A 26497-nucleotide genomic window follows, 5' to 3' on the forward strand; every position below is an offset into this window, starting at 1 on the left:
CACACTCCAGCTCCCCCCACCCCTGCCCCTGGTCCCCGAATTCTTTCTAGTCCTAGGTGAAAGCAATCCCATACACAGGCTGGCCACAGGTGTTCGCTAGACCCCACGAGACTTGAAAGAAAATGGCCTCCTCACATGCCCACCACAGATCCAAAACAACTTGCTGTCAAGAACAGAGAGGTCTTGGGGACAGATGTTGCATCTGAGTCTTCAGTTGTGTCCTTAATTGCTCCATCTTTAATGCTTCCAATTCTAAAATATTTCTCTCTAGGCTTTTCCACGGTTTCCCCAGAGGGTATCTCAGGAACTGCCTCTTCCATCACGATTCCCCTTGAACTCCACGCCCAGGTCAAATGCCTTCTCTGGGTGTCTATATTCCATCAGCGTCCCTGACCTGTCTCCCTCTGTCCTTGGGATACAGGCCATACCTAACATAGTACCTCAGATCCGATGAGTTCTCGGCGAGTTGCTTTGTCTTTAACCAATAAGTGAACAGCTACAAGTAAATATTAAAACTCTAGGCTCTCGCATGCCCCTTTCGCTCTGGGCACCCAATGGGCACATCTCATAACCTATGAAATAAAGGAAAATCAGCCCCTGCTTCGGAGTTTTCCTTGGGAGGAGATGTCAGGATCCCTCACAGCAGAACAACGACACGTGTCATCAGCGATGACTGAGAGTCCGTGGGAACACAGGTGTGAAGGAGTGTCCTAGGGGAGATGCCAGCAAAGTGGAGTGTGCTGTCCCCATCCAACTTGCCACCTGTCACTACAGCCTATGAGTCCAGGATGGTTTTTCCATTTTCATTAGATTTCTAGTGGCACGAATTGGACCGAGGACTTAGAACACTAGGCTCACAGTCTGCAACTTTTATATCTTCAGCTTGAGTTTTTACATTTTTATTTAGAACTTTTTTTTTGGTCTTAGTTACATATATGTATATGCAGGTGCATGCGCCTGCAGTGGCCAGAAGGGGTCCAAGCCCCTGGAGCTGTAGTTACAGGTGACTGGGAGTTGCCTGATGTGGGAGCTGAAATCAACCTTGACTCTTCTTGAAGAGCAGCAAATGCTCTTAACAAATGAGCCGCCACCCCAGCCCTGAGATTTCAGTTTTAAATGATTAAAAGAATCACAATAAGCCGGGCGTGGTGGCGTACGCCTTTAATCCCAGCACTCGGGAGGCAGAGGCAGGCGGATTTCTGAGTTCGAGGCCAGCCTGGTCTACAAAGTGAGTGCCAGGACAGCCAGGGCTACACAGAGAAACCCTGTCTCGAAAAACCAAAAAAAAAAAAAAAAAAAAAAGAATCACAATACTAACACGTCTTGGCATACTCGGCAAGTACGTGCGGACATCTCCAGTACCCATGAGTTTTATAGAAACTCAACTGTGAACACTTATTTATGTATGGTGTGTGGCTGCTTCAGTGTCGCTCTGAGGTCAGGACAGGCACCACATGTCTCCAATGCCTAAAGCTTTTTTTTTTTTTTTTAAGTGTGGAACACAGTCTCACTATGCAGAGTGGCAGCAATCCTCTCTGCTTCAGCCTCTCAAGTAATGGGATTAGAAGTGTGCACAGTCAGGTTTGGTCCAAGTTCAGAGTATTAATTCCTCTGACCCTTTGTAGAAAGAGCTTGCACACAGAGAGGGATGCTGCAAGCTGGGAGCTGGCCACAAGGTGTCAGCCGTTCTCCACCAATGCCTCTATCCACACGGGCTCCTCAGGAGCCTCAGCATCCAGGACTCCTGGGGAAGGCTGGAGGCTCCTCCAAGTATAGTAGCTGTGAGGGTAAATCAGGAAGCCACTGGCAGAGAAGATCGGTGAGCACACCTGAGGGAGCTTGAAGTTTATTGGAGGAGTGGGGGGGGGGCAGGGAGTGGCATGGGGCAGGAGGGGGGGGGGGAGAGAATGCCGCGCTGGTGTGTCACCGAGTTGGCTGGCTTCTCCACAGTACAGAAGCCTGACTTTTGTTTAAGCTGTATTTTGTACTTATAGAATTCTCTCCAGACAAGAAGTTAAAATTGTCCATCTCACCCATCTCACTCTAGAAAAGTGAGATTTTTTTCAGGAGACCAGCTACGTTTGCTGCCTTCTGAGGTGGGGGCATGATACACATGGAGAGCACAGGTCCCTGTCCAACTGAGTGACTTCGGCAGGTTTTCTCTTCCCTACTTTCAGAACCTGGGCCTTGAAACTCCCTCCAGGTGAACGAGTACTGAGTCCAGTGTGCAGCCAAGAACCATCAATTTGACTAACTGCCAGGGTAGGTAGGTGCACAGGAGAATCTGTCAGAAAATACTTGTGGCAGCTCCAAGCCTGTAGCTTCTCATGCTCGGTGCTTTGCCCCAGGTGGGTGTTCTCCATGTGACATATAAAGAAACCCAAATTCTAGAAGTAGGGCCTGCTGGGTCCTCAGCAGACAGTGCCTGGGCCAACCTATTCTACTTTGTGTCCCACCAAAGACACCACAAACAGCACAAGTCCACTTGGCTTTCATTTCTTTTTCTTTTTTGTTGTTGTTTTTGAGACAGAGTCTCTTTCTGTAGTTCTGGCAGTCCTGGAACTCACTCTGTGGACCAGGCTGACCTCGAACTCACAGAGGTCTGCCTCCCTTTGCCTCCCAAGTGCTGGGATTAAAGACATTCATCACCATCACCTGGCTTGAGCCACTCTGCTTTCAAACATTGCCTTCTTCTGTCTCCCTGGGTCCCCACGCCTGGCACCCAGGAACCATCTACTTACTAAACAATTCACCGCAGACAAGCAGTGAGCTGCCTTTCCTTATCTAGTCTCCTAAGCTCCAGGCCATATCCAAGGGAGTCAAAGCTGCTGGTGGAGAAATTTAAACCATAAAGCAAGATTCTTGGCATACAATGGATTTTCCCCTTTTAGAGCCATGGGCACTGTGGGCATGCCTTCTGTTCTTGTCTTTTGTGCTTCTCCTCCTGCAGGCTCCCACATGTTTGCTGGCTTCCATGGCAGGTCCTAGCTTATCTCCGATGACACAGGCTCCTGTTCCCAAAGCTGCTTTTGGGTATCTTTAGACGCTGCCGTAGCATCTAACCACTTTCCTGGATAAAAATTTCTGTCTGAATGGCCTTTGTGGAAAGGCAGAGACACAGTGCACTAACTAGAATGTCCCCATGACTGGACCCCAGCCATGACTTTACAGGAACTTTGTACTAACCTGCCAATCTCAAGGTCATTCTTAGCTTCCCTTTGAAAGGACACGGATATGTATATGTGAATGACGACGTCCACATATACACTGTGTGTGTATATATGGAGATTTAAAGAATAACTTTTGGGAGTTGGTTCTTTTTCACCCTTAGTTCTGGGATTGAACCTAGGTCGCCATCCTTGTACAGCAAGTGACTTTATCCACTGACCCATCTTGCTGGCCCCTGCCGTCCAATTTTCAACCCTTTAGCCCACAGATATTGAGAGGATACTGTGGTTTATGGCACTGAGCCAGACAGATTTGGTCTTTGCTTTGGCTCAGAGCCTGGCCAAGGAAGAATGGGCACCCATCATGCCAGACAGCAGAGCATGCTATCTGGAAGCAGTGTCGTCCCTGTTTCACAGCTGGGAAGGCAGGCAGAAGCATCGATGGGAGGGGTGGAAGTCTGGGGTTACTTCTGTGAGGCCGGTGCGTCGTCCTGCAATTACTTCACGTGTGAGCACTTGTGTCTCTGCACCCACTGCCCCTAGCTCTTCTCTAGAGTGCGTTCTTTCCACCTAGATCAGGCTCCACTCATTGAGCCTAGGGTGCCATGCGGAAGCAAACCTTGTGCCTCTGGAAAATCAGCACAGGTGATTCATGCCAGCCACTGGGCCCCATAGGCAAGAGGAGCTGAGTGTAGGGAGTGCCAGGTGAGAAACCACAGCCATGGCACAGACAGGGCTTATTAGCTGCAGAGGGGCACCTTGTCCTGTTTACTCAGACTACGACCATGACAGCTGGATAGGAATTTCCGCCCTGCCTCACTTGAGTTTGAAGGTTCTCTTGCTGTTTTCTCTGGCTCTTTTTTGGAGGGGGGAGGGCACTCCAGGGCACACAGAAGTATGTCCCATGGTGCTTTCTATGGCTGAGACAGAAAAAAAGGGGGGGAACATCTTGGGAGGAAATCTGACAGAGAGCTAAGTGAAAGAAGGCAGATGTGTGCACATAAAACACACCTGTTCTGGGGAGATCGAGACAGTGAAGTGTTAACCAAGGTAACTAGGAGGGGGAAGTTGCCCCAGGATGGAAAATCTTAGGCAAGTCAGCCAATCTTAGAGCCACAGGCCCATGCCAAGGCTACACAAGGTAAACTGGGTGTGGCGGCACGCACCTGTAACCCCAGGATTCAGGAGAACAGGAGTGGCAGTTGGAGGTCAGCCTGGGCCACATCCTACAGCACACAGCACAGCCCCTCCCCAAACAGACGCTGCAGTGCTGGCCACTGCTGACTGTGAGGTGGGGCTTGGGGCCCGTGGCCTTCACTTGGACTCACTCCTGAGCTCCTCTTTCAAAGCTTCATGACTGGAGTGAGAGAAATGCAGCACGGTAGAGAAGATCACTCTCCCTCTGCCTGCCTGTCCAGGAGGCCTGATCCAGGGACAGGGTGAGAGAGGGTAGCGTCACTCACTCACTGGGGAGAGAGAAGATGGCCTGAGCAGAATGGCTTGGAGCAGCTCTTTCCTAGTCTCAGGTCACCACTCTACATGGAGTCTCATTTCTTTCTGTTGGGGTACGCTGTGTGAAATTGTCTCTGTCCTTCCTCACCTATCCAAGGCATTCTCTGATTGGCTTTAATAAAAATCTGATGGCTAATTAGCTAGGCAGGAAGTTGAAGGTAGGACTTCCTGGGAAGGAGAAAGGAACTGTGGGAAAGAGGAGGAGGAAAGCCCTTTAGCCAGGAGACATGGAGTCGACAGACGACAGACGTGATTACAAGCCTGGAAGATAAAGCCAGCCACATGGCTGCATGGGCTTTGAAATACTAAAAGGTCTCTGTGTGGCTATTTGGGAAAAAGCTGGGGGTTAAGGAATAATTGCCACCTATCAATTTCCAGAATTTATATATAGACTATTAATGATCTATAATTGGCACCCAAAGAGGCACCATTTGTAAATGTTTAGTCCAGTTCTTCCTCTCAGCTCCATGCTCCCAGAAATAAGACTCAGACTCAAAATATATTTGTAAATACCCTGGCCATATAGCTAGCTAGGCTCTACTCTTATTACATCAAAAATTATCCCATTTATTTTAACCTACATTCTCCCACGTTATCTGTGCTCAGGTACCATGTGTCCGTCTCATCACATCTTCCCTGGTGCATCTCCTGTGCCTGGCTCTGTCCCAGAATTCTTTCTGCCTCCTGGATGTCCTACCTCCTATCATTTTCTATAGGTTTTTTTTTTTTTTTTAATTGGCAGGTGACGCATCCACCCATACAATACATTCTCTCTACATCTTTCCCCATGGTTGAAGTATCTTGTATCCCACATCTTCAAGGTGACCACCACAGTAGAGGCTTCCCATGTCACCCAGGCCTCCCTGCCACCCCTCCAGAATAAGCACACACCACACTGCCAGCCTTGTATCAGGAAGCACTTACCAGAAGTGTTTAATCCTCACAAAGGCTTGGGAAGCCACGGTGGGGCTAACCTTGGGGTGGGCAGAGGGGACTCTGGACTGAGGCCATCCATTATTTTCCTTCTCCCTCCCCACCAGCAGGGAGGCCAGATACAGGAACAGGCTGCCATGTGTTGCCCACTTCTGTAGTCCACAGTGCCTCCTCCCTGCCTCTCACCGGTTGCCTCTGCAGATGCCCCTGTACCTCCCTGGTACTAGTGGTACCCAAGGTCTTTTCAGAAAGGAAAGGGGAGAAGATTTTGGCTTGGAGGCCTAGAAGGGCTTCTGTGTGGCCTTCTGCCCCTCTGTCATTCTGCCTGTTCAAGAGGGTTGACCAGAGTCTACAGTCGGAGATGTCTTCTATGTCACACTCATTCTCCCTCTGCCTGGACAGGTCACTGTAAGGGGAGGTGGCTGCTTGTCCTGGAAATTAAGCCAACCTGATTTAGAGAAACGGAGGCTTCTGAGAACAGCTTGCAATTCTGAAAGAGGCTATGGCTAATCTTCAGCTGAAGTTTCATGAAGGAAGCCCTAGTGGGTAAAGGGGAGTGGGCTGGGAGGAACCACAAATGTTCTTGTCCTTAGGGACCAGCCTCCTCCCATCCTCCACAGGGTCTGTAAACAAAAGCCTACTGAAAGGAGCAGGCCCGAGAAAGGCACTCTACAAGCTCTAGCTTTCAACAGCACCAGCCAGGGAGTCCCAGGGCACTCAGGCAGGCTACAGTGTAGAAAGGAAAGGGGTTCTTTGCCAGCACGGTCAGATCCTGCCCCAGACTGGAGGGAGGCAGAAGTCTTCCTATCCTCACCGCAATTCCAGGAGCAGACTAGTTCAGGAGCCATCAGGAATGAGCATCTGAAGACCATAATAGACAATATTCCAGCCATTCCAGCTGCATAGTCCACCTGGAGCAAGACTGGCTCAGAGTCCCACCTTCTTCCATTTTTCCCACCAACCTCTGGGGTATGGAGAACTAGACAGCACCAGATGTCCAAGTGGCTGGGGCTGCTTCGGACATTCTGTCCTACCAAGGCAGAAAGAATGGCCCTTGTCCCACCGAGGACCTGTAGGGAGGGCTGGCCCAGTGGAGGACAGGATGACAGGATGGCAACAAGGAAAGCAGACACTAGGCAGGCGTCTACTTCATGTAAACAAGGTAGCGGTGTTCCTTGTCAGGCCACCGCGGTCTGCGGCAGGCGTGCGACGGTTTAGATGCTGAGAAGAGATTCAAATTCTGCTGTTTGGAATTCCAGCACTAAGACTGGAATGGAGGCTACAGGGTAGGAGGCCTGCTGAGGGTGTGATGTGTGACCTAGTACAGGGAAGAGGCCATGTTCTCCTCAGCATAGGACAGGATGGGTGGGCATCTGCAGGTCCTGCCCACCAATGCCCTGCAGCTCAGGAGATCACACAGTTGCTGGCCTTGGTGATTCCTTTACCTGTGGAGACAGTGCAGACATGAAGGGCATAAGTAGCAAGTCCAACCTTGAACCATCCATACTATGAGTTTGGTGTTCAGGGCTAATACCTCCATGCTGCTGATCTGGAATCTAGGCCAACAGGAAACCCAGGAAAGCAAACATACTTTGGTGGCCTCACCATGATCACAGGATCCCCATGATTGGAGACATCAAGTGATCTATGTCTTCTGACCAAAAAAAGACAGGGGACTCTAGAGTCAGATACCAATGACTTAAAGATTCCTGTCACTAGCAGCTAAATGTTGTAGGCAGCTTCAAGCTCTCAAAGTGAGATCAAAGGCAGTCACAGGTATGGGGGTAGCAAGCATGAGAGCCACAACTATTTGCCTTACTGCAGGGCTGAAGCAAGGAGTAGCCCTGTTCCTCATTGGTCAGAGCCAGGCCCTGGCCTTCCAGTCCAGCCTCCTGTCTGTCTGCCACTCAGCCATTCTATAGCTAAGTTATAGAAGTGCCCTGGCGAGGGCCAGCTGTCCCAGTGTGCAGGGTGGTCACAGTGCTATGGGGTGACCCAGGGAGATGATGGAACAGCATAGGCCCTGAGGTTGGGAGAGCTGCCTTTCTCTAGAGCGCCCCCTTGTCCCCTCTCCAGCCTTTCTACCTCTCTCATAATCCTAGGAAAAGGCCCGGGCAGTTTTCATGGTTGAACCCTGCTCTGAACTCTGGGGAAGGGGAGCTGCGAGGCAGCCCTGACACCTCGGCTGGCCCTGGGGGCAGAGTCCACTTCCTCAGATGCCTGCTGGCTGCTTTTCCCAGGTGGAAGCCACTGTGTTACTTCCTGCCTATCCCCCTTACACAGTAAAGACAATCTCCCCGCTCACACCACCCTCTGTATCACTTCAACTGTGAATTTAATTAAGGTGACACTGCCTCTTGTGAGTTGTAGTAGCAGGAGAGGCACTGGGCAGAGCCTAGGCTAGGCAGGGCTGCTTCAGCCCCTTTGTGAGTCCCTATGCCTTTTGAAGGCCACACTGCCCAGGTCTGCTGTCTTTGCTCCACTAGACACTGCCTCACTGGGGTGATAATGAACTCACACCTCAGGACCTACTGCAAAACACTGCCTGAGCCCCTCCCTCCTGGGTGTCCCATAGACTCGGGCAGATGACTGCCCAGGGGGAGGTAGAACAGGAAACCAGCAGCCTTGTGTGGTGCTGCTGAGGGCTGTGTCTGGTACGACTCTGTGAAAGTCATTAAATTCTACCACCCTGAGCCCCTTGCTGCAGCAGCAACAGCGGATGCGCAGTTCCCACTTCCTTCCCTCAGCGGCTTTTTCTGTTTGTTTTGGCCCAGCAAGCAGATACCCAGCACTTCTCCAGAGGCAGCAGCACTTTGAAGACAGGTAAGCAAAATCAATCTCTGGATCCAGAAATGAGGCAGTAGAGTGCCAGGGGCACAGGGGCACTGACGGAGCCTGTGCCCTGCCAGCTCCTTCCCAGAGAAACTAGTCTTTTTTTTTTTTTTTTTTTTTTTTTTTTTTTTTTTTTTTTTTTTGGTTTTCTGAGACAGGGTTTCTCTGTATAGCCCTGGCTGTCCTGGAACTCACTTTGTAGACCAGGCTGTCCTCGAATTCAGAAACCCGCCTGTCTCTGCCTCCCAAGTGCTGGGATTAAAGGCATGCGCCACCACTGCCCGGCTGAGAAGCTAGTCTTTAGCAGGACCTGACCCTTTGGTTTACTGGGTTTGGATGGCAGCCTGATGATATCCCTCAGGGTTCACTGCCATGACTCTGACAGAGGAAACAGGCTTGAGGGAAAATCATCTGTGTCCCATCATTCCTTCCACATTCATTTTACTAGGAGACTGCCAAGGGCAGGCGCCTCGGACCCATGCAGATTAATGTGGAAGAATGACACCAACGACCCAAACTATTTCTTTTTATAAAGTATGTCGGCAGGGTAGTGAATGACCAAAGACGACTTATGGGAGAAAGCCAAGCTACAGGAGGATTAGTACTGTTGAGGCGTGGTGGCGCACACCTTCAATCCCAGCACTCGGCAAGCAGACGCTGGTGGATCTCCGAGTTCAAGGCCAGCCTGGTCTACAGAGCGAGTTCCAGGACAATACCCTGTCTCAAACCAACCAACCAAACCAAAAAACTAAACCAACCCAAAAGAGGATCTTCATCCTGCAGCCTGCGAAGAGGAATGAAGGGCAGCAGGGAGGGGACAAGGCATGCAAGCTGGCTGGCGAGCAGGAGGACTGGGAATACCACAGCCTGGGGCACATGGATGACAGCCAGCTGGAAGGTGCCTCAGGAGAGGGGCAGTGGCAGCAACACGGAAAGTCACCACAGCACTGCGGTGACAGTAAGTCCCCTCTTTTTATAACTTTTAGGGCGTCACATTCTTTATCTGGAACATTCTTCCTCTGATGTCCATGTGTCCATCTTAGGCTCTGCTCCAGTGTTCCTTAACCAGTGATGCATACCCTGGGCACCTGTATAGCAGTGACGACACTCCCTGCCTCCAACTGTCCCTAAGGCAATGGCACCACAAGTAAGGGCTTTAGTTCATTCCACTCCCTGCTCAATTTAGAACAGTGCCCCACAGAGCAAACACTTCGAAACAAGTAGGCAATGACTAGATATTTGGAGTTCAGACCAATACAAGCAGCGCTGAGTGAAGCACGCTTACCTAACACCTTACTGAGAGAGTAGCCAGGGCCCAAGCAGCCTCAGAGGAACTGGGAGGGCAGCACAGCTGAGCTGGAGGAACGATTCAGCAGCTAAAGACACTGTTGCTCGTTCAGAGGACCTGAGCTCCGTTCACAGCACCACATGGCGGGTCACAAACACCTGTAACTCCAGTTACAGGGGACACAGTGCCTCCTTTTGAACCATAAAGGCACCAGGCATGCATACAGTGCACATACATACATGCAGACGAGATACTCATACACATAAAATGAAGTAAATGATACATGTGTGAACAGTACAGCCACCTCATCTGGGGCAGAGTTAGCTTACCTCGGCCTCTCTGCTGGTCAGAGGCCAGAATAAACAGACCTGACTACAGGTTCCACACGCCAGCTGGGGTCTGAGCCATGCTCCTAGAAGCAGCACTTGAGTGATATTCCCAAGAATGCAGTCACAGACCCTCAGCTCTGGAAGTACTTCCCCACCAGTCCACCCTGATGAGGACTCAGATCTCCAGGAAGGACATCAAAGATGTCCTGCAGCTGCTTTGAGGAATCTAGGAGAGAGACTATGCTGCCTCTCCCTCACAGCCTGTCTGGGGACACAGGGATTGGCTCTACCGGAGTGCAAGAATCCTGTTCATGGGTACCACCATCAGGGAAACACTTGGGAAAACCACCTGAGTTCTGCGTGACAGAATTTCACACTATATCTCTTTAACACTTGAAAACCAGTCTTCATTTCCAATTGATCCCCTAGGGGTTCCCTCCTCAAACCTAGCGACTCCCAAGGACAGAGCTTGGCCTAAGTCTCCTGCATTGGTGTTGATCTGAAGACCCCCATGTGTAGGACAGCTCTGGGGGAAACCAGGGTTCCTATTCAAAATGCAGATATCTACATTCAGTGCTTCATGCGCTGCTAATGTATCTGTTACTATGTGGTCTAACCAGGAAAAGGTCTTCTTCCACTGAAGCCCCGGAGCCAGCATAGTCTAAGCAAACAACAGCGAGAGTATTCATGCGTTGGAGACACTGGAATCCACATTTTGTTACATGAATTTCTTTGATACTGGCATTCCGTGCCTTGTTTCTGATTTAATTCACTGTTTAATGTTAAATACTTGCAGTGGGGATTGGCTAAAAGATGAACTGGATCCTCATGGCAATAGCTGCGATTAAAGCTTTGGTTTCCAAAGCTTATTTATCAGTCAGCATCACCAGCATTCCACATTTGCTGAACGCTATCAGTCCCTTAGTTTTTACCTCTATGGAGAATGTCATCCAGAGAATGGTGGATTTATTTGACTTAATCCTGTTTCATACTGTTTCTTTTTTTTTTTTTTTTTAACTGCAGATTTCTGAGCCCAGCCCAGCAGTTCAGACTCTGTTCACAGAATTTCTAAACAAGGATGCCCCTGGCTGTGCCTTCCTGAGACTATGAAATCTCTGTCCCAGAGAGCCTGTGTAGGTGCAGGTGGTGGCAAGTGGCCAGGAAGGCAGCAGCTAATAGCAGTGCAGGAGCAAGGCTTAGAGAAAAAGAAAAACTGCAAAGGACAACCAGCTTCAGCCACTAGAGGGGGCTCTGGGTCTTCAAACCGCCAGGCTGATTCCATTATGCACCCCCCCCCCCGCCCCCTCAGCCCCAAATTCTGTGAGATTCTCCCCAGGGCCACACCTGGGTTTGCAAAAATTTGCATGCTGTTTGACAACTATATACTTCTTATCAAGCAATTTTACAGGCTGTCAGCTCTCGGCTTTTCCTATCTCTCCCTCTTTCGCCCACCCTGTCATCCACCCACGTTCTCTGACAAGAGGGTGCAGAGACAGATAGGACAGTCAGCATCAACTCAAAGGGACCTCAGAAGCCCAGCTTACCCCTCCTCCTCCAGAAAAGGAGACAGCCCGGGAGAGGGGAGGGCAGCGATTGTGCCACCACTGTCTGTTGTCGCTTGAATGCTCCCTGTGGGAAGGGGATTCCCTCCCTGGACGGATTCTTTCTCTGAGGAAGAAGCTGAAGTGGTTCCAATCCAACCCCGGCTCCAGCTCCCCCAGGGCTGGGCCATGCTGTGTTGTGAGGTGTGTAGTCAGCTGCTCAGCTGCTGCCACCCTGAAGAAGGGAACTGGAGGTTCCTCAGCCTGGGGTTGGGGGGCAGAGGAGGGTTAGGAAGAGCCTTTGGGAGGAGAAACTCTGTCTCAACTCTGCCTTTGAGCAAGAATGAAGCAGGGGCCAGAGGTCTTTAGAGCGCTGGGACTTCAGGGACTTGATGAGAGTGGCGGGGTGCGTGTACGTGTGTGTGTGTGTGTGTGTCTGTGTGTGTGTGCGTGCCACCTCTATGTTCTTCCCAAGGTTGAAGCTGGACACTTCAGACTTTCCTATGAGTGTCAGCCACTCTCACCAGCCCTTCTGCTCAGAGCTCCCAAAGGCGCACAATGGGGTCTGCTTGTTGGCTCCAGAGCACCATGTACAAATGCTCAGAGATAGGCGGCAGTGGCAAACGCTAACTGCCCAAGTCATCTAAGCTGGGGAATCTGACAGGAGAGGCAGCAGGAAGGGACAAGACAATGGGCTTTGGGTTTCTATGGAAACAGCACCTCAGGGTGAGGGGCAAGGGAAGAGAGAGCTTCCACCTCACTCCCAGTCAGGAGTTGGGAAACAGCCCCTTTGTGGTTGGCCTCACCCCCTCCTCTTTCTTGCCAGGTGTTCACCATGGCAACCCTCCTTCCAAATAAGAGGCACAGCACATCAGCATCTGGTGCTGGGGAGCTAGGGAAGCCCAGGGGGAATGGGAATGAGAGACCAAGCACTCCTCCTTGACAGGAAGAGGTCCAGGCCTGGCTTTGAGTCAGGCTTACAGTCATTTCCCACGTTCCCCCAGTTTCCACCTGCATCTTGCCTCCCTGGTCATGAGGGTGAGGGAAGGAACGTGCCCATGCCGAATCTGGCCTGCCTTGCTGCTCAGAGAGCGCGGACCCACTAGAGGCAGGGGAAGAGGGAGGGGTGTCCTGGTGCTCATCCTGTGTCACATCCTAGCAACCCCAGACCTGCTCTGTCTGGCGTCATCACCAGACTCCTGAAAGATGATAACGGAGACTGCTCCAGAGAGAAAAAAGACAGGGCTTCAAGGAGATCCCAGATTGATGGTTAGAAACGTTGTCACCACATCAGCAATCTCTCCCAGAGGGCAAATCCACTTTTCAAATAGACATGGGGGAAAACAGTTCTACATATTACCACAGACACTGGGAGGCTGGGTCAGGGCATCGGTGAGACCAGGTAAAGGTGGGGTATGTCTGGTTTGGCTAGATCCTGATGACAGCAAGGAACAAGGTGGCCAGAAAGAGCCCTAGACTCTGTTTATTTATAATAGAAAAGCTTGTCCTGTTTCCTTCTTTTACTGCGTTCCTGTGAAGGTGATCTGAAAACATGGAGGTAAGAGTCCTCAAGGGCCGTCCAGACCCACTGCTGTGCTCAACACTAAGCAAACTACACATCACTCTTCCCTCAGAGACCAGGATCTGAAACTGCGACCTGCAGACTTGCCCAGGGTCCCCAGGTTCAATGAGACAGACCAGGACTGGAGGGAGGCCCTTCATACCCAGGAGGGCCTTCCTGCTTCCTGCCAGCAAACTGTACCCTGTGGCTGGGAGGCAGACAGCCCATAAGGGCCATGTGTGCGGCCAGGAGCTCACCTGATATGTTGGCACTGGAACCCTCATTGTGCCTCTTTCCCAGAGGAAACTCCACATCGGCAAACGTCTCAGTGGAGGGGGAGCTGGCCATGCTGCTGGGCACTGCAGGCCTCTTCACTCGACGGCTGAAGAGCCTACTGCTGAAGCGTTTGCCCTCCTTGGCTGGGGTGGCCTCCCCATTGGCAGTTTCTCCCTTGCCATTCTGGGGCAATGCCTCTCGGGACCTGTGCTTCGCATCTGTGTGTGCATGAGAGACCGCTCTGCCATTGGTAGGTCTCTGCAATCTTGGGGAAATGGACTCCACAGTGGGCAATATCTGCTTTACTGTGACCAGGTCATTCAGAAAGCTCTCCAGACGCCGGGCAGACTCACCACCGCCACTGCCCTCCTCCTGCCCCTCTAGGTTGCCACCAGCTTCCTGCTGCTGCCGGGCCGCCCAGCGCATCATCTCTCCTGGAGGAGGGCGGGTGCCTGCCACTAATGCGTACTTGGGGTTGATAAGCTTTCGCGCTACCGTGGAGGAGTAGTTGAGGCCAATCCTGCCTGCCAGGCCCAGGTGCTGGTACAAGTTCACTTCCTCCGAGATGGCATACAATTCCCGAAACTCTACGTCAAAGGGCTCCATGTTCTGTCCTGTCAGGAGCAAGAGGAGATTCCGGTCCACATAGGAGGAGCTCCAGGTAAAGCTGGGGACAGAAAAGCAGAGACATGGATGGGCCCAGACCTCTTTCTCCAGTGTCCTACCAGCAGCTCCTTCACTGCCAGCCTCAGCCTGCCCCGTGGGCACACTGCCTGATGTCTGGAGAAAGGTGCCCCTGGCCCTCACACTGGACCACTCTCCTTCCACTAGGCCAGATTCTCCTTTCCTTTCCATTGGGGCTTGAGAAGTCAGACCCGGAGCCACATCTACCCTGTCCTGTACAGTGGGGCTTATAGGATCTAAGAAGGTAGAACACGCCACAGGAAGGTAGCAAGTTCTTAACTCAAGACTTTGAGGCTCAAATGAAAGAGCCAGCTAAATACCTGGTACAGATGCATGCAGTGCATGGGAACTAAACTGCACCGTCGCCAACTTGCTGCTGACCCTTCCTAGAGTGTACAGTGCCTGCAAAACTCTTACTTCAACTGCAGGAGAGGACTCAGATCACTTACTCATGGCTACAATGTACTCAAGACTCACCCTGACTTTGACTTTTTCAGAGGAAATAGATGACTCAGATACAGGCTCTCATGCACCTGGTACTTTGCCTTTCTATTCAAATTCTGGGGCCATCGCTCTGTGCTAACCCTATAGCAGTGTGAATGAAAATGGCCCCCATAGCCTCGTCTGTTTGAACGCTTAGTCCCCATTTGGTAGAACTTTGGGGAAGGATGAGGACCATGGCCTTCTTGTTGGAGGTGTGCCACTGTGGATGGGATTTGAAGTTTCAGAAACCCATGTCATTCCTTATCAGCTTTCTTTGCCATGTGCGTGTGGATAAGATGTAAGCCCTCAGCTACTGCTCCAGCGCCACACCTGCCTGCCTGCTGCCATGCTCTCTGCTATGATGATCATGAACTCTAACCCTCTGGATCCATGATCCCCCCAAACTAAAGCTTTCTCTTCAGTCGCCTTGGTCATGGTGTTTGGTCACAGGAATAGAAAAGTAACTAAGACAGGATCTTATACCCTTTCCCAGATCTTGTCCTCTCTACTTCCTGCTTATCTCACCCCAAAACCACTCTCAAAGTACAATGGGCTGCCAGAGGACCGTGACGAGCTGGCATTGTTTAATGCCTCGGAAGAGCTGATCCTCTGTCTGGAATGACTAATCTGTCAACAGAAAGTCTTAGGAAAGGAACTGGGCAGGAGGCTTTTGCGATCAGGACACAGACAATGCCTCTTAAAAATCATACCCATGGAAGCTCCAGGCTAGCATATTCCTGAACAATTTCCATGAATACAGGTCCCCTGGGCCCTCCCCTGAGCTGGCCCAACATACCTGAAAGAGCCGGTAGCTACTTTGTCCCCATCGACCATCAGGAACTTCGATGAGAGAGTCCCCTTGATCTTCCCCATGGGCATGTAGAACCCAATTCCTGTCACAGAGCGGACACGGATGTTCTGTTGAGAAGAGGAGAAAGACATATTGCCCTGTTTTGGGAGATCTCGAGGCTCTGTACCAAGGCCTTGCTTTGGGAGAGGTCCACAGACCCTTACTGCTGCCTGAGTCTTTCCAAAATTCTCTGCTTGCTTAAGCTTTACATATTTTACTTTGTACAAGAGAGTTCTTGCTTAAAGCTCCCCCCTGAAGAGCTGCAGCCTTATGTTGAACCTGACCGTGAAGTCAATGATTCTACAGACTGACCGCCCTGAGGCTGGGTCACAGCTGCCTCCTTCAGCCTCAGCAGCACTAGGACAACATTTAGGATATACAAGTAAGCAGTTACACGCTCCTGAGGCTTGGCTTCACATAGAAGGAAAAATATTGGGATCTTGAACTTCAGTCTGAGCCCCTGAGCTTAGTAGGAGGCAGGAGGAGGACCCACAACCTGTTCCAGTGGTGAACTCACCCGAATGCGGAAGTCTGCAAGCTCTAGGCCCTGACACATCTCCAAAAAGTATTTCACTCCACCCTCATCCAGGATGATGTATACAGGAACCCGGCGTTTACAGGCAGCATCCACAATGTCTTGGAATATATCCCCATCAGTGAAAAGATCCATGACCACAGCAATGACCTGGACAGAGAAGGTGCTGCTGAGACGTGCTGTCACTGATACATGTTCTGAGACACACCTGTCCAGAGAGGACCACCTTGCTTTGGGACAACTGATGGCCAGGAGTCAAAAACCCTACCTACCACTACTCCTAGATTCTCCAAAAGTCTACCCACAGTTTAGAACATACTGAATTCAGGTGAAGGGCCCGAGGGTGCAGGTTCGGCTGCAGGTACTTCATTATGGATAAACCCCAGCTTGCTCTGGAAATTTCCAGAACTCTTCAAAAGCCATTCAGAAGAGGACTGGGAGTCTGGAAAGAGCAGATGTGAGGAGATGCTATGGAGAGGTGCAAGGGGCCCATCAGCCACAGATCTGCATGAACAGCAGGCCTAGGCACACTATCTCCCAGCAGCTGTGCAAAGTCCTGGACATCTCCAGTCCTGACGCTGGTAGAGCTAGAGTTGGCCGGGCACCCCGACCTCTAATGTTCAGCACCCCCTCAACCCATCATCAAATTAAGAACAGTGCTCAGGAACCCACACATACAAAAAGCAGCCTTGATTGGTCCCCCTTAGAAGCAGGTATACTTTTTGCCCCAGGGAAGACCTAGTTTTCTAACTTGAGCTGCTTCCATTTTTCTACACAAACTTTCCCCTGTCCCAGCCCTAAGGGTTTTCTTGTGGGCTCCTAACACTGTAGACCTGTAGACCCACCATTTCTACTTATATACGACCCTGGGCAAGACACTATTCCTCAGTAAGCCTGCTTCCTTATCTGCAGAGTGGAGATGCCCTGAACCTTGTACATTTGCCATGAGAATTAGAGATAAGGCATGTGAGATGCCACACATCCTAGTACACAGTAAGTCCTCAGTCAACAGTAGTTCTAAATACAGACTCTTCAGCCGGGCCAACTCTGGCAGGAAAATGGAGCTAATAATGGTATCTACCTCAGTGTGTTGATGACTCAATACACACATTGACACTTGGAACAATGCTGGGCTTCTATCACCTACAACACTGTCACCGCACGTCAGCATTGTCACACTACAGCTCGCCATGAGTCCAGCCTTTGAGGTCTCCCTATCCTCCCACTTCCTACAATATCACTTACTGCTCTCCCTAGCTCTTTCCTTTGCCAATCATTAACGTCCACAGGATGATGACTGGGCCCCCATAGGCACATGAGGATCTAAAGACAGATAAGTTACAGTTGTCACCAGGATGATAAGCCTCTTATACAAAGTAACTAAGGCATAAGGTGAAAGAGATAAAGGCCTTAAGAGTTACACAAATGACATGTGATATGCAGGGAGAGATAGGCAGCTCTGCTTCCAGCTAGGCAAAGGGAAGAATAAAACAAGCATTACAGTGACTAGGATGTCCTGGGCACTAGGAAGGCACAGGGTGAGGACGAAGCAGGGAACCTGGCTGGGTTCCTGGCAAGGAGCACCCCAGCTGAGCTGAGAGAATGTGCCTTCCTTGCTTTGAGGAACCGACAACATGAAAATTGCTGACAAGAGGCACAGCTCCAGCATAGACACTACGGAACACCATGGTCCTTAATTCTACACTAACTTGGCTGGGCCACAGAGTCCAGATATTTAGTGTAATACCATTCTGGATATTTCCATAAAGGTATATTTTAGGCTTCAAATAAGTAGACTGTCTTCTATTGCGTGTGTGTGTGTGTGTGTGGCATCTCCAATCAGTCCAAGGCCTTCATAGACAAGACTGACTTCTCCTGAACAGGAAGAAATTCGGCAAGCCTCATGCCTCTGAACTTGGACTACAACTTTCCCCTAGCTCTCTAGCCTTCTTGCTGACCCAGAGGTTTTAGACTTTTGTCTAAAAAGCAATCTCTGTAGCAAGGTGCGGTGGTGCATATCTGTACTAGCTCTTGGATGGTGGAGGCAGGAAACCAGGTGGCATCGTCATCATCGGCATTGTCCACATAGCCACACACATACACAGGCAGGCAGGCAGGCAGACACTGCTGATTCTGATTCTCTGGAAAGCCCTGATGAATGCAGGCTGAGGATGGGGGTGATCACGCACTAAAATACTCCCCGAGTTCTCATGCTCTTTGGAGAGCTTTTTAAATCTGATTCTTTGCGCTCTATTGGGAAGGACTATAATTCCCATTTCACAGCTGAGGAAAGTAAATGCACAGGAGCTAAGAATGTCCCTAAAGCTACACAGCTGGCTCACGGCAAAGCAAGAAGCAGGGCTGTCTGACCCAAGACCACATTTTACCAATGCATGATATCTTAGAGACATCGAATCAAAAAAACCTATTCTTAGAAAGGACTAAAGTCAGACAAATATCTAGAGAGACTAACAGAAAGAAGAGATACAAACAGAATGCAGAATGAAAAGAAGAATTAATTACAGATATGGTGGAGCTCTAAGGAATAGTAAAACATGAGCTAGGTGAGGTGGGAGAACTGCCTAGACTAAAGTGTGTGTGCTATGAGACAATAGAACCACACCAGGCCAAGTACCCGGGCAACCTCTTGGATCTCAGCATGGGTCTGTAAAGGAAGAGGGAATCAGACACTCTCTGCAGCTTCCCTTGGGAATCAAAGAATTGGCATCAATTTCAATATCTTTCTCTGGGAGACAAGGTAAGGAAAGAGGCACAGGGTAGGTGCTCCTTAGCTGACTGAAGCAATGAATGAGTTCCACATTCAGATCTTAGGTCTTTTCTAAGACTTATTTTATTTGTATCTGTGTGGCTCTAAACATGCACCACATCCATGCAAGTGCTGGAGGAAGCCAGAGAGAGCACAGGATCTCCTGGAACTGGAGTTACCGGTGCTTGTGAATCGCCTGATGTGGGTGCTGGGAACAGGAAGAACCCAAGTCTTCTGCAAGAGCAGCAAGCACTCTTAGCTGCTGAGCCATCTCTCCAGGTGCTTCTCCTCAAAAGAAGGGTGGCTCATCTCTGTAATCCCAGCTTCAGGATGCACACAGAGGAGAATCAGGAGTTCGAGGTCATCTTTGACCACAAAGTAAGTTCCATAACAGCCTAGCCTACAAGAGGCACTCAGCATACACACTGAAAATGTTGTACTGAAATCTACAGCGGATACTACGTATATAGAGTAGTCTTATGACACTGTGTATTTTTCTAGATACAAACATGTCAAGGACTTACACAGCACAGGAGAGAGGAATGAGGAAGAAGTGAGGAAGGGGAATGGGAGAGGGCCTTTGGTGAACTGATGACAGTAGTGTACTGTGAACTATGGAATATGTCAGTTCTGCATATAAGGCCAACCAAACAAACAAAGCAGATGCCCAGGTCCTCCAGTGGGGCTGACACAGCCCAGTGTAGGTGTGAATGGGAAGGGTAGGGTGGCCTTTGCGGAGGAGGTGAATGGTCCTGCAGGAGTGGATGCAGTCTTGATGACCTGAGTTTGAACCCTAGGATCCAGGTAAAGGTGGACAGGGAGAACGTTTGACCTCCACATCCCTACCATGACACCTCCTCATGCCAGCGCTGTCTGAGGCCACAGTTCATTGCCTTCTATCATTTCTAAACTGTCCCCAGTGTCCACCTCAGAGTCATCCCATGTCATGCCTGGGAGCCCCACTTTGACTTTTTTCATAACTGAAAAAGCAAGCAAGAACATTAAGACTTGTGCCAGCCACCACCTGAGAATGTGAAAGGCAGCAAGTTCCGAGGACTAGATTGCAAGAGGCTGGGTCTCAGACACCCTGGTGAGAGTCAGCCATCTGTGTCACTACCAATTAAACAGTGAAATATCTGGAGTCGGGAAAAAAATCAATTGTGTACTGACTCTTGCAATCTAGTTGTGGAGGGGTGATAATTACCCTGTGCTCTGGTCTCAGAGGGCCCCAGCGTGACATTTATTCTCAGCATCAAGCCTCAGAAAACCAACTCCCTACCCCTCCACCACAGCACTGGATGAGCCCATGATTCTCCATGCCAAGTCTAACTTCAAGGCTTCTGGTGACGATGGAGGTTGAGGTTGACAAAATAGACAAATAAATAAGTGTAACTTAAAAATAAAATAAAAATTTACAACAGACTCAGAATCCAGGGAAACAGATTTGGTCAGGAGAGAAAAATCACGGCCCCTTCTGGCTGGCTCCGTATCCAGCATCCTTCACCTGGTCACCTACTGAGGCGAGACGCGGCCGAGAGAGAGAGAGAGAGAGAGAGAGAGAGAGAGAGAGAGAGAGAGAGAGAGAGAGAGAGAGAGAGGTTAATTCGAGCTGGCAGTTGTTTAGAAGCTGTCGCAGGCATACTGGCAAGGAGGCTCTGATGCTGCAGGACTCCTCATGGGGTGTTTCCATAGCTCATCATCTCCTCCTTTGATAGCCTGCCCAGGCAGCAGGAGTGGGGGAGTGGGAGGAGGGTGTTAGGGAGCCCTAGGATGCCCTTCTATCTGCCATTCAACTTTAATGACTCCTCTAGTTTCCAGCTTCTTTTCTTAATTGCCATCAGAGCACAGAGATGAGGAGGGCTCTGCCTTGCCCTGCAGTCCCTGTATGTTTAGATGACCCAGGCTACAGAAGGCTCTGACAGACGTTCACACACACAGAGCTGCTGGCTGCTGGGAATTATCCTCTGGCCTGCTCTACGGGCACTTCCAAATTCAGCATCCTTCCGGTCACAGACCAAGCCAGAGTCCTGGCTTTCCTCCTCACTGACCAAATCCTACCAGCCCTCACTCCTCACGGCGCTTGCTCAGTGAACCCTCTCTGGGTCACTAACCTCTTGCTGTTCTCCCGAATACTCTCACCCTAGCACAGAACCCCGCCTCTTGTTTAACTTCTGAAAAAGCTTTGTGGCTGGTCCCTTCTGTCCCCTCTGCCCTCTGATTCCCTCCATAGCCTAAAACAAGCTGATAAAACAGTTGGTCCCATGACCCTCAAAGGGTTCAAACTTTTAAGAGTGCTGGCGCCGGGCATGGTGGCGCACGCCTTTAATCCCAGCACTCAGGAGGCAGAGGCAGGCGGATTTCTGAGTTCGAGGCCAGCCTGGTCTACAAAGTGAGTTCCAGGACAGCCAGGGTTATACAGAGAAACCCTGTCTCGAAAAAAAAAAACCAAAAAAAAAAAAAAAAAAAAAAAAAAAGAGTGCTGGCATCAGCAGGGTCCATCAGTGGGGCAAGTCTCACCCTGCCATTTGTTTTGGGTCATTCAGCATGACCTACAGTAACCTTAATCCTGGGCCTCTCTGTTGCACTAGTGACAGCTGGCGCTGGAGCACTTTGCTGTGGCTCTTTAGGGGATTTGACAGCACCCTTGGTGACACTCACTCGTACCAGCACCACTGCCCCAGGGATGAAAACCAAGTATTTCTAGCTAAAAACAAGTAAATAAATGTCTCCTTTGAGTGTGTAATATCACACAGCTCAGCCTCTGTATCTGGACCTTCCATGACCTAATGAAGTATCTATACAGCTTTTAAAACTCCAAGAATTTCCTCAGCTCCTCCTCTCAGAAATGTTAACCACAGTCTGCTTCCTGCCCATCTGTATTCTAAGCAAACAACAGAGGCTCAGGGCACTCCAGTGTAACGTCTGTCTGTCATCTCTCTGTCCCCTCTCAGACTGTGGGCTTCTGATAGCAGGCACCAGCAGGTTTCTTTCAGAATTTCCACCCTTGGCAAAGAAAAGCGCGCAGGACAGGCTGTTCTCCGAATCTAAATGGAGATATGCATATCTGCTGTGCATGGCTACAGCTTTGCAGTGTCCTTCTTTATTTCATTAATGACAAGAAACTGAGAGAAAAGATACCAAGTAAGGTTTTTGGTGAGACGCTTTAGTTGCAGTTCTTCCTCGGGGGCAGAGAGAACGATGCGATAGCCTCAACAACCACTCACAAGCCTGGTGGCTCTGTTTTCACTCTGCTTACCAAAGATCCTGAAGGAGCAGCCAGCCCTGACTGAGAACAGTATTATCCAAGAGAATGAGCTCCTACATCAAGGAAACCAGGCCAGGAGGCAGGGCCTTTTTCAGCACACAGCAAGTGCCTTTGTGCAACTCTATAAGGCAGCCTTTTCTCTAAGTCAGCATGCAAGGTCAGGGAGTACAGAGAATGTGAGTGCCAGCCCCCACAAGGTCACCTGACCGTGTCCACATGCAGGGCACCATTGTATGTGGCCTCTACGTTCAGAAATATTTCAAACTCAAGAATCTCTGAGAGTAAGGGAGAGACTCAGATAGCAATTAGCCCAGTCCCAATGTTCAAGGCATCCAGAGGGGTCCTAGGATGACCCGGGACTAAGAAGTTCAGGGTTCTGACTCCAGACTCAGGGATTTTCTGCATCAGGAGTTGTTACCCACAGGCAACATGGACATAACAAGCTACAGAACCCTAAGCCACCTGAGGGAACACAAAAACCAGGATGCCAATGGAGCCTGTGGGTGGAGACAGATAACACAGTTCTCCCCACAAGCTTCCCTAGCTCACGTGATATGGATCTAAAGGCTCCGTGGGCAGGTGTAGATGCAGGTACCTGTAAGATCACAATCTTCATCATTTCTCTGCAGAGGGAAATCCAACAACTGACCTCAGATGTCTGCTGGTGAAAGCCACTTCTCTTGGTGGAGGAAGAAAAAAGAGCCCGGGGTGCTTTGCCCCTGTCTGAGCCTGGGGTCCAACTTACAGCCCACATGCCTGCCTTGCAGAGCTGTTGTGAGTTTGGATAAGGTCGTGACTGAAATTCCAAGATCACCTGTGCAGTTATGAGGCATCATTAAACTCACTTGCTATCAGGCTAACTCCCCACACCTTTAGCCTTCTGGTTAAGACAGGCAGAACCTGGGCAAACAGGTCCAGCTGCTGCCTCCCAGCATAGCCACCAGTCTGGTTATTCTACATGGGGCGGGAGGTAGGTTTGCTAGGGTTCAGAGAGCAGCCCTACCCTTTCCCACTGCCGAGGGCCACGCTGGCTGCGTCTGACCAAATAGCCTGTACTCAAACACCTTTGACTGTGGAATCCCTTTCTGTGCTATCCCTCAAGAAGTCAAGGTTTACAGGGCTGCACTCAGAGTCACCAGCTTTTAGCACGTAAAAATCACTGGGAGCCATGCCAAGGATGGGGGATGGGAGCGGTGCTGTTGAGAACGTGGATTCCATGACCAAAGATTATGATACCTGGCTCCCCCCAAAAACGCATCAGATCAGCACCTCTACCCTCCCCTAGGTAGTCTGAGGGCAAGGTGGGTGGATCACCTTGAGTGAAGGCTGCTGTTGGAAAGAGAATACATAACCCCAAGGCAGGAAGCCTTTCTGCTGTGTGGCTTGGAACCACTTACTCACTGTTAAAGGGGAAGGGCACATCTTCACAGGGCTCTTCTGGTCTGTGCGTGGTATACGCACGCGAGTGTGTGCATGCCCAGAGCCTGGAGAGCTCACTGCACACAGTTAAGAAGCTCCCAGAGTATGGAAATGATTCTCCCCAGTGGAAGCTCTGGCCGCACGGCAAGGGCCTTCTTTGTCACCAACACTGCAAAGGGCTCCATGTGAATGAGGAGTCTCAGCACTAACCGAGGGCAGCCAGCTATAAAGATGGTAAAGCGGACAAGGTAACCCTAGGAGGAAGGGATTCAGGCTGCAGGACCTACCTCATACAAGAACACTCCCCAGTCTGAACCACAACCTCTTTTGTTTGCTTCCACCCTGACCTAAATCCGCATAGTCCAAAAGTACAGTAGGGAAAACAGACTTTGGAATTTGGAGTTCCATATTGGCTGTGAGATAGAGACAAGTTGCTTCATTTCTCTGACATCCATCTGGAAAATGTGGCTATTTCACGGTCCTTAGAAAAGAAATGCAATACTATCCGGACAGAGCTGCATATGTTATCCTCCCCAGATGGCCTCCCTCTACCCTTCCTCCTTGATGGGGTCTAACACACGAGGTTCTCAGCATTGACTAACTGGATACAAGCTTACCCTGTCCAGGTCATTCTCCCTTCCTGCGTATGGATCTTATAACACAACCCAAGGAAGCCCTATCTTGACCCAACTACTCCATGGCTTCCAAGTGCCTACAGAAGCAAGCCACAGTCCCTCGGGCAGGCTGAAGGTATCCCACATTTTCTGGACCCAAAGCAAGCTTGTTCTTCTTATACCCCCACCCCAACAATAAGTTCACAGAGACGACTCTGCTCTCCAAACACTTGAGCAGGCTTGGGACCTTACACCTCAACTCAGGCTCTCAGCACTCTGTCCTTGTGATGTTGGTCCTGCTCCATCCAGGTCCCTGGTCTGCCCTTACAGAGGCTGTTCCAGGATCATTCTCTGTCCCTAGTCCCCAGTGCAGCATGCAGCCTCCCTTGGATGCATGTCTGCTCAGGCCTATCCCTGCTAGGCCCATGCTGGTGTTTCCATGTGCACACAGCAGACTTACTAAGCAGGGGATCTCCACACAGGGGATTCCCTCCAGAGCGGATGATGTGGTTAGGGCCTGAATTCTACCCACCAAGAAGGCAGAACCAACACCAGGCTTTCAACAAGGTCCTGTTCCCTGTGTGGCTGCCAGGCTGCTGCCACCCGACCAGTGGGACTTCTGAGCTTTGTCAGCCTCAGCTTCCCAGCTGTCTGGAGCCATATTACAATGTTTTGGGCTCACTAATTAGACATCATTAAACAGGAGGCTCCCTGGTTGCACTGGCAGACACAGGAAGCCAACTGTGCCCAGGCAAGCCACTTCCTCTCTGGATGCCTCAGCCTCAGTTCAGAACCCTGTCTGTGCTCCTGCAGGGTGGAGCTCACTGCTGCATGCTGGGACTCACTTTCTACTCATCTAACCCTATGACATCTGTACTGGACATGGGCTGAATGAAGGGGACATACAAAGGAGACCTGACCCAAGCCGGCTCTCCAGAGAAAGAGGACATATATACCCACACGAGCAAGATCAACTCATTCTCCCACCATGAAGCATGTGTGACCTGCTGGGGCGTGAGTGCAGCAGTTCTACTTAAGATCCTAGGCCAGCTTTTCTCTGCCCCAAGGCATGCTTCTGGGATGACTTCCCCTGCACTAAGTTGGTGTTAATTAGTGAAAATGATCTAATGCAAGCTCATTTTAACATTAGCTTAAAGCCAAACATAATTAGGAAGATAAATCAGCTACTAAAAAAAAATCCAATGAAGATTCACAAACGAGCTTTTGGATCATCTACTAGTCTGGGTTATGTCCTTGCACCCAGGCCCTCCTGCAAGGCACTGAAAGCAAGGTACTGAGAGCAAGGCACTGAGAGCAAGGCACTGAGAGCAAGGCACTGAGAGCAAGGTACTGAGAGCAAGGCACAGCTCATGAAATGCCTGACTAGGTGTTTCCTGATGGACCTGCCAGAGTGGGTCAACAGGTTGGCAGCTTGCCTGGAAGGTCCTGAGAAGCAACAGGAGTGATCTGAGGCCACAGTCAGGTGATATGGTCTTGGGAGGGCTTCCCCAGAGAGGTGGGGTGTGTGCAAAGGGAGGTGCCTGGCTGAAGTAAGGGGTAGACTCAGGGATGGGCTGGCCGTGAAGGCAGTCAGCCATATACTCGGAGGAGGAGAGCTGGTCACTCAGTCCTTAAGGCCTTCAGCCGTGTCAGCCCATCGACTGCCTACCCTGCCCTGCACAAAGAGCTGAGTTAGCCCCCAGTGAGCCTAGGCTCACTGGGAACTCAGCAGACACAGGCAAGCCTTGTCTCAGTTACCATCCAGCTCCACTACTGACCAGCAGTGTGACCTCATCCTCTCTGACCCTTGGTTCCCTCGTCTATAATATAGTACATTGCTGGACTGTTACTACACAGTCTAAAAGGCCTGTTGGGCTGCAGATGGGGTTTGGTGAGTAAAGCATGTTCCTAACACACACAGCCCTGGGTTACATCTTCAGCTTTATAAAAACCAAACTTCTAGCTTAAGTACTCTGTAAATAATAGCTACTGATACCATATCCCACTCCTCACTGTACCAAAATTTACTTTCTTTTGGCCTCACCCATTAGACCTAGGCAAAGTTCACATTTAATTCACCTGTCAATTTCTGGTAGTTGGCGCATAATAAGACACGCTGAGCAGAGGTACCCATAGGAAGATTCTCAGGACAGTCTGAAAACCCCTCGTGGGAAGCTGAGGTCTTTCCCACTCTGCCCTCCAGGAGCCACGGGAAGGAAGAGTCCTGGTCTCTACTTCCAACCCACCACCTCTCTGACTCATTATGAAAGAGGGAGAGGGAGAGGGAGAGGGAGAGGGAGAGGGAGAGGGAGAGGGAGAGGGACTTATCCAGAGCCTCCCACGTGCCCAGCACAACGATGACCAGCCAACACAGTACCCAGGATGAGAGCGCAGATCATCAGGAAGCCAGGCCAGAGACACCAATCATTAGAAAGTCATCG

The 26497-nt window shown here is 50.4% G+C and overlaps 1 protein-coding gene across 3 annotated transcripts in view; it reads right to left on the bottom strand.

The window, feature by feature from the left end:
- Positions 1–5583: 5583 nt before the first annotated feature.
- Sack1f (scaffolding CK1 anchoring protein F) overlaps positions 5584–26497 on the bottom strand; it is a 29291-nt gene continuing 8377 nt past the window's right edge. The window contains exons 1-5 of one of the 3 annotated variants that reach the window (XM_085831576.1): positions 23730–23758; positions 15974–16141; positions 15403–15524; positions 13421–14106; positions 5584–7057 (exon numbers count right to left, since the gene is read on the bottom strand). In XM_085831576.1, coding sequence (XP_085687702.1) covers positions 7017–7057; positions 13421–14106; positions 15403–15524; positions 15974–16126 — 1002 coding nt within the window. In that variant the 5' untranslated portion in view covers positions 16127–16141; positions 23730–23758 and the 3' untranslated portion in view covers positions 5584–7016. The other 2 variants (XM_085831575.1, XM_021183322.3) reach the window with 2 other exon arrangements.

Source organism: Mus caroli, unplaced genomic scaffold, assembly GCF_978045245.1.
Source record: "Mus caroli unplaced genomic scaffold, Mus_caroli_1 scaffold_16, whole genome shotgun sequence".
In the NCBI taxonomy this organism is placed as follows: domain Eukaryota; kingdom Metazoa; phylum Chordata; class Mammalia; order Rodentia; family Muridae; genus Mus; species Mus caroli.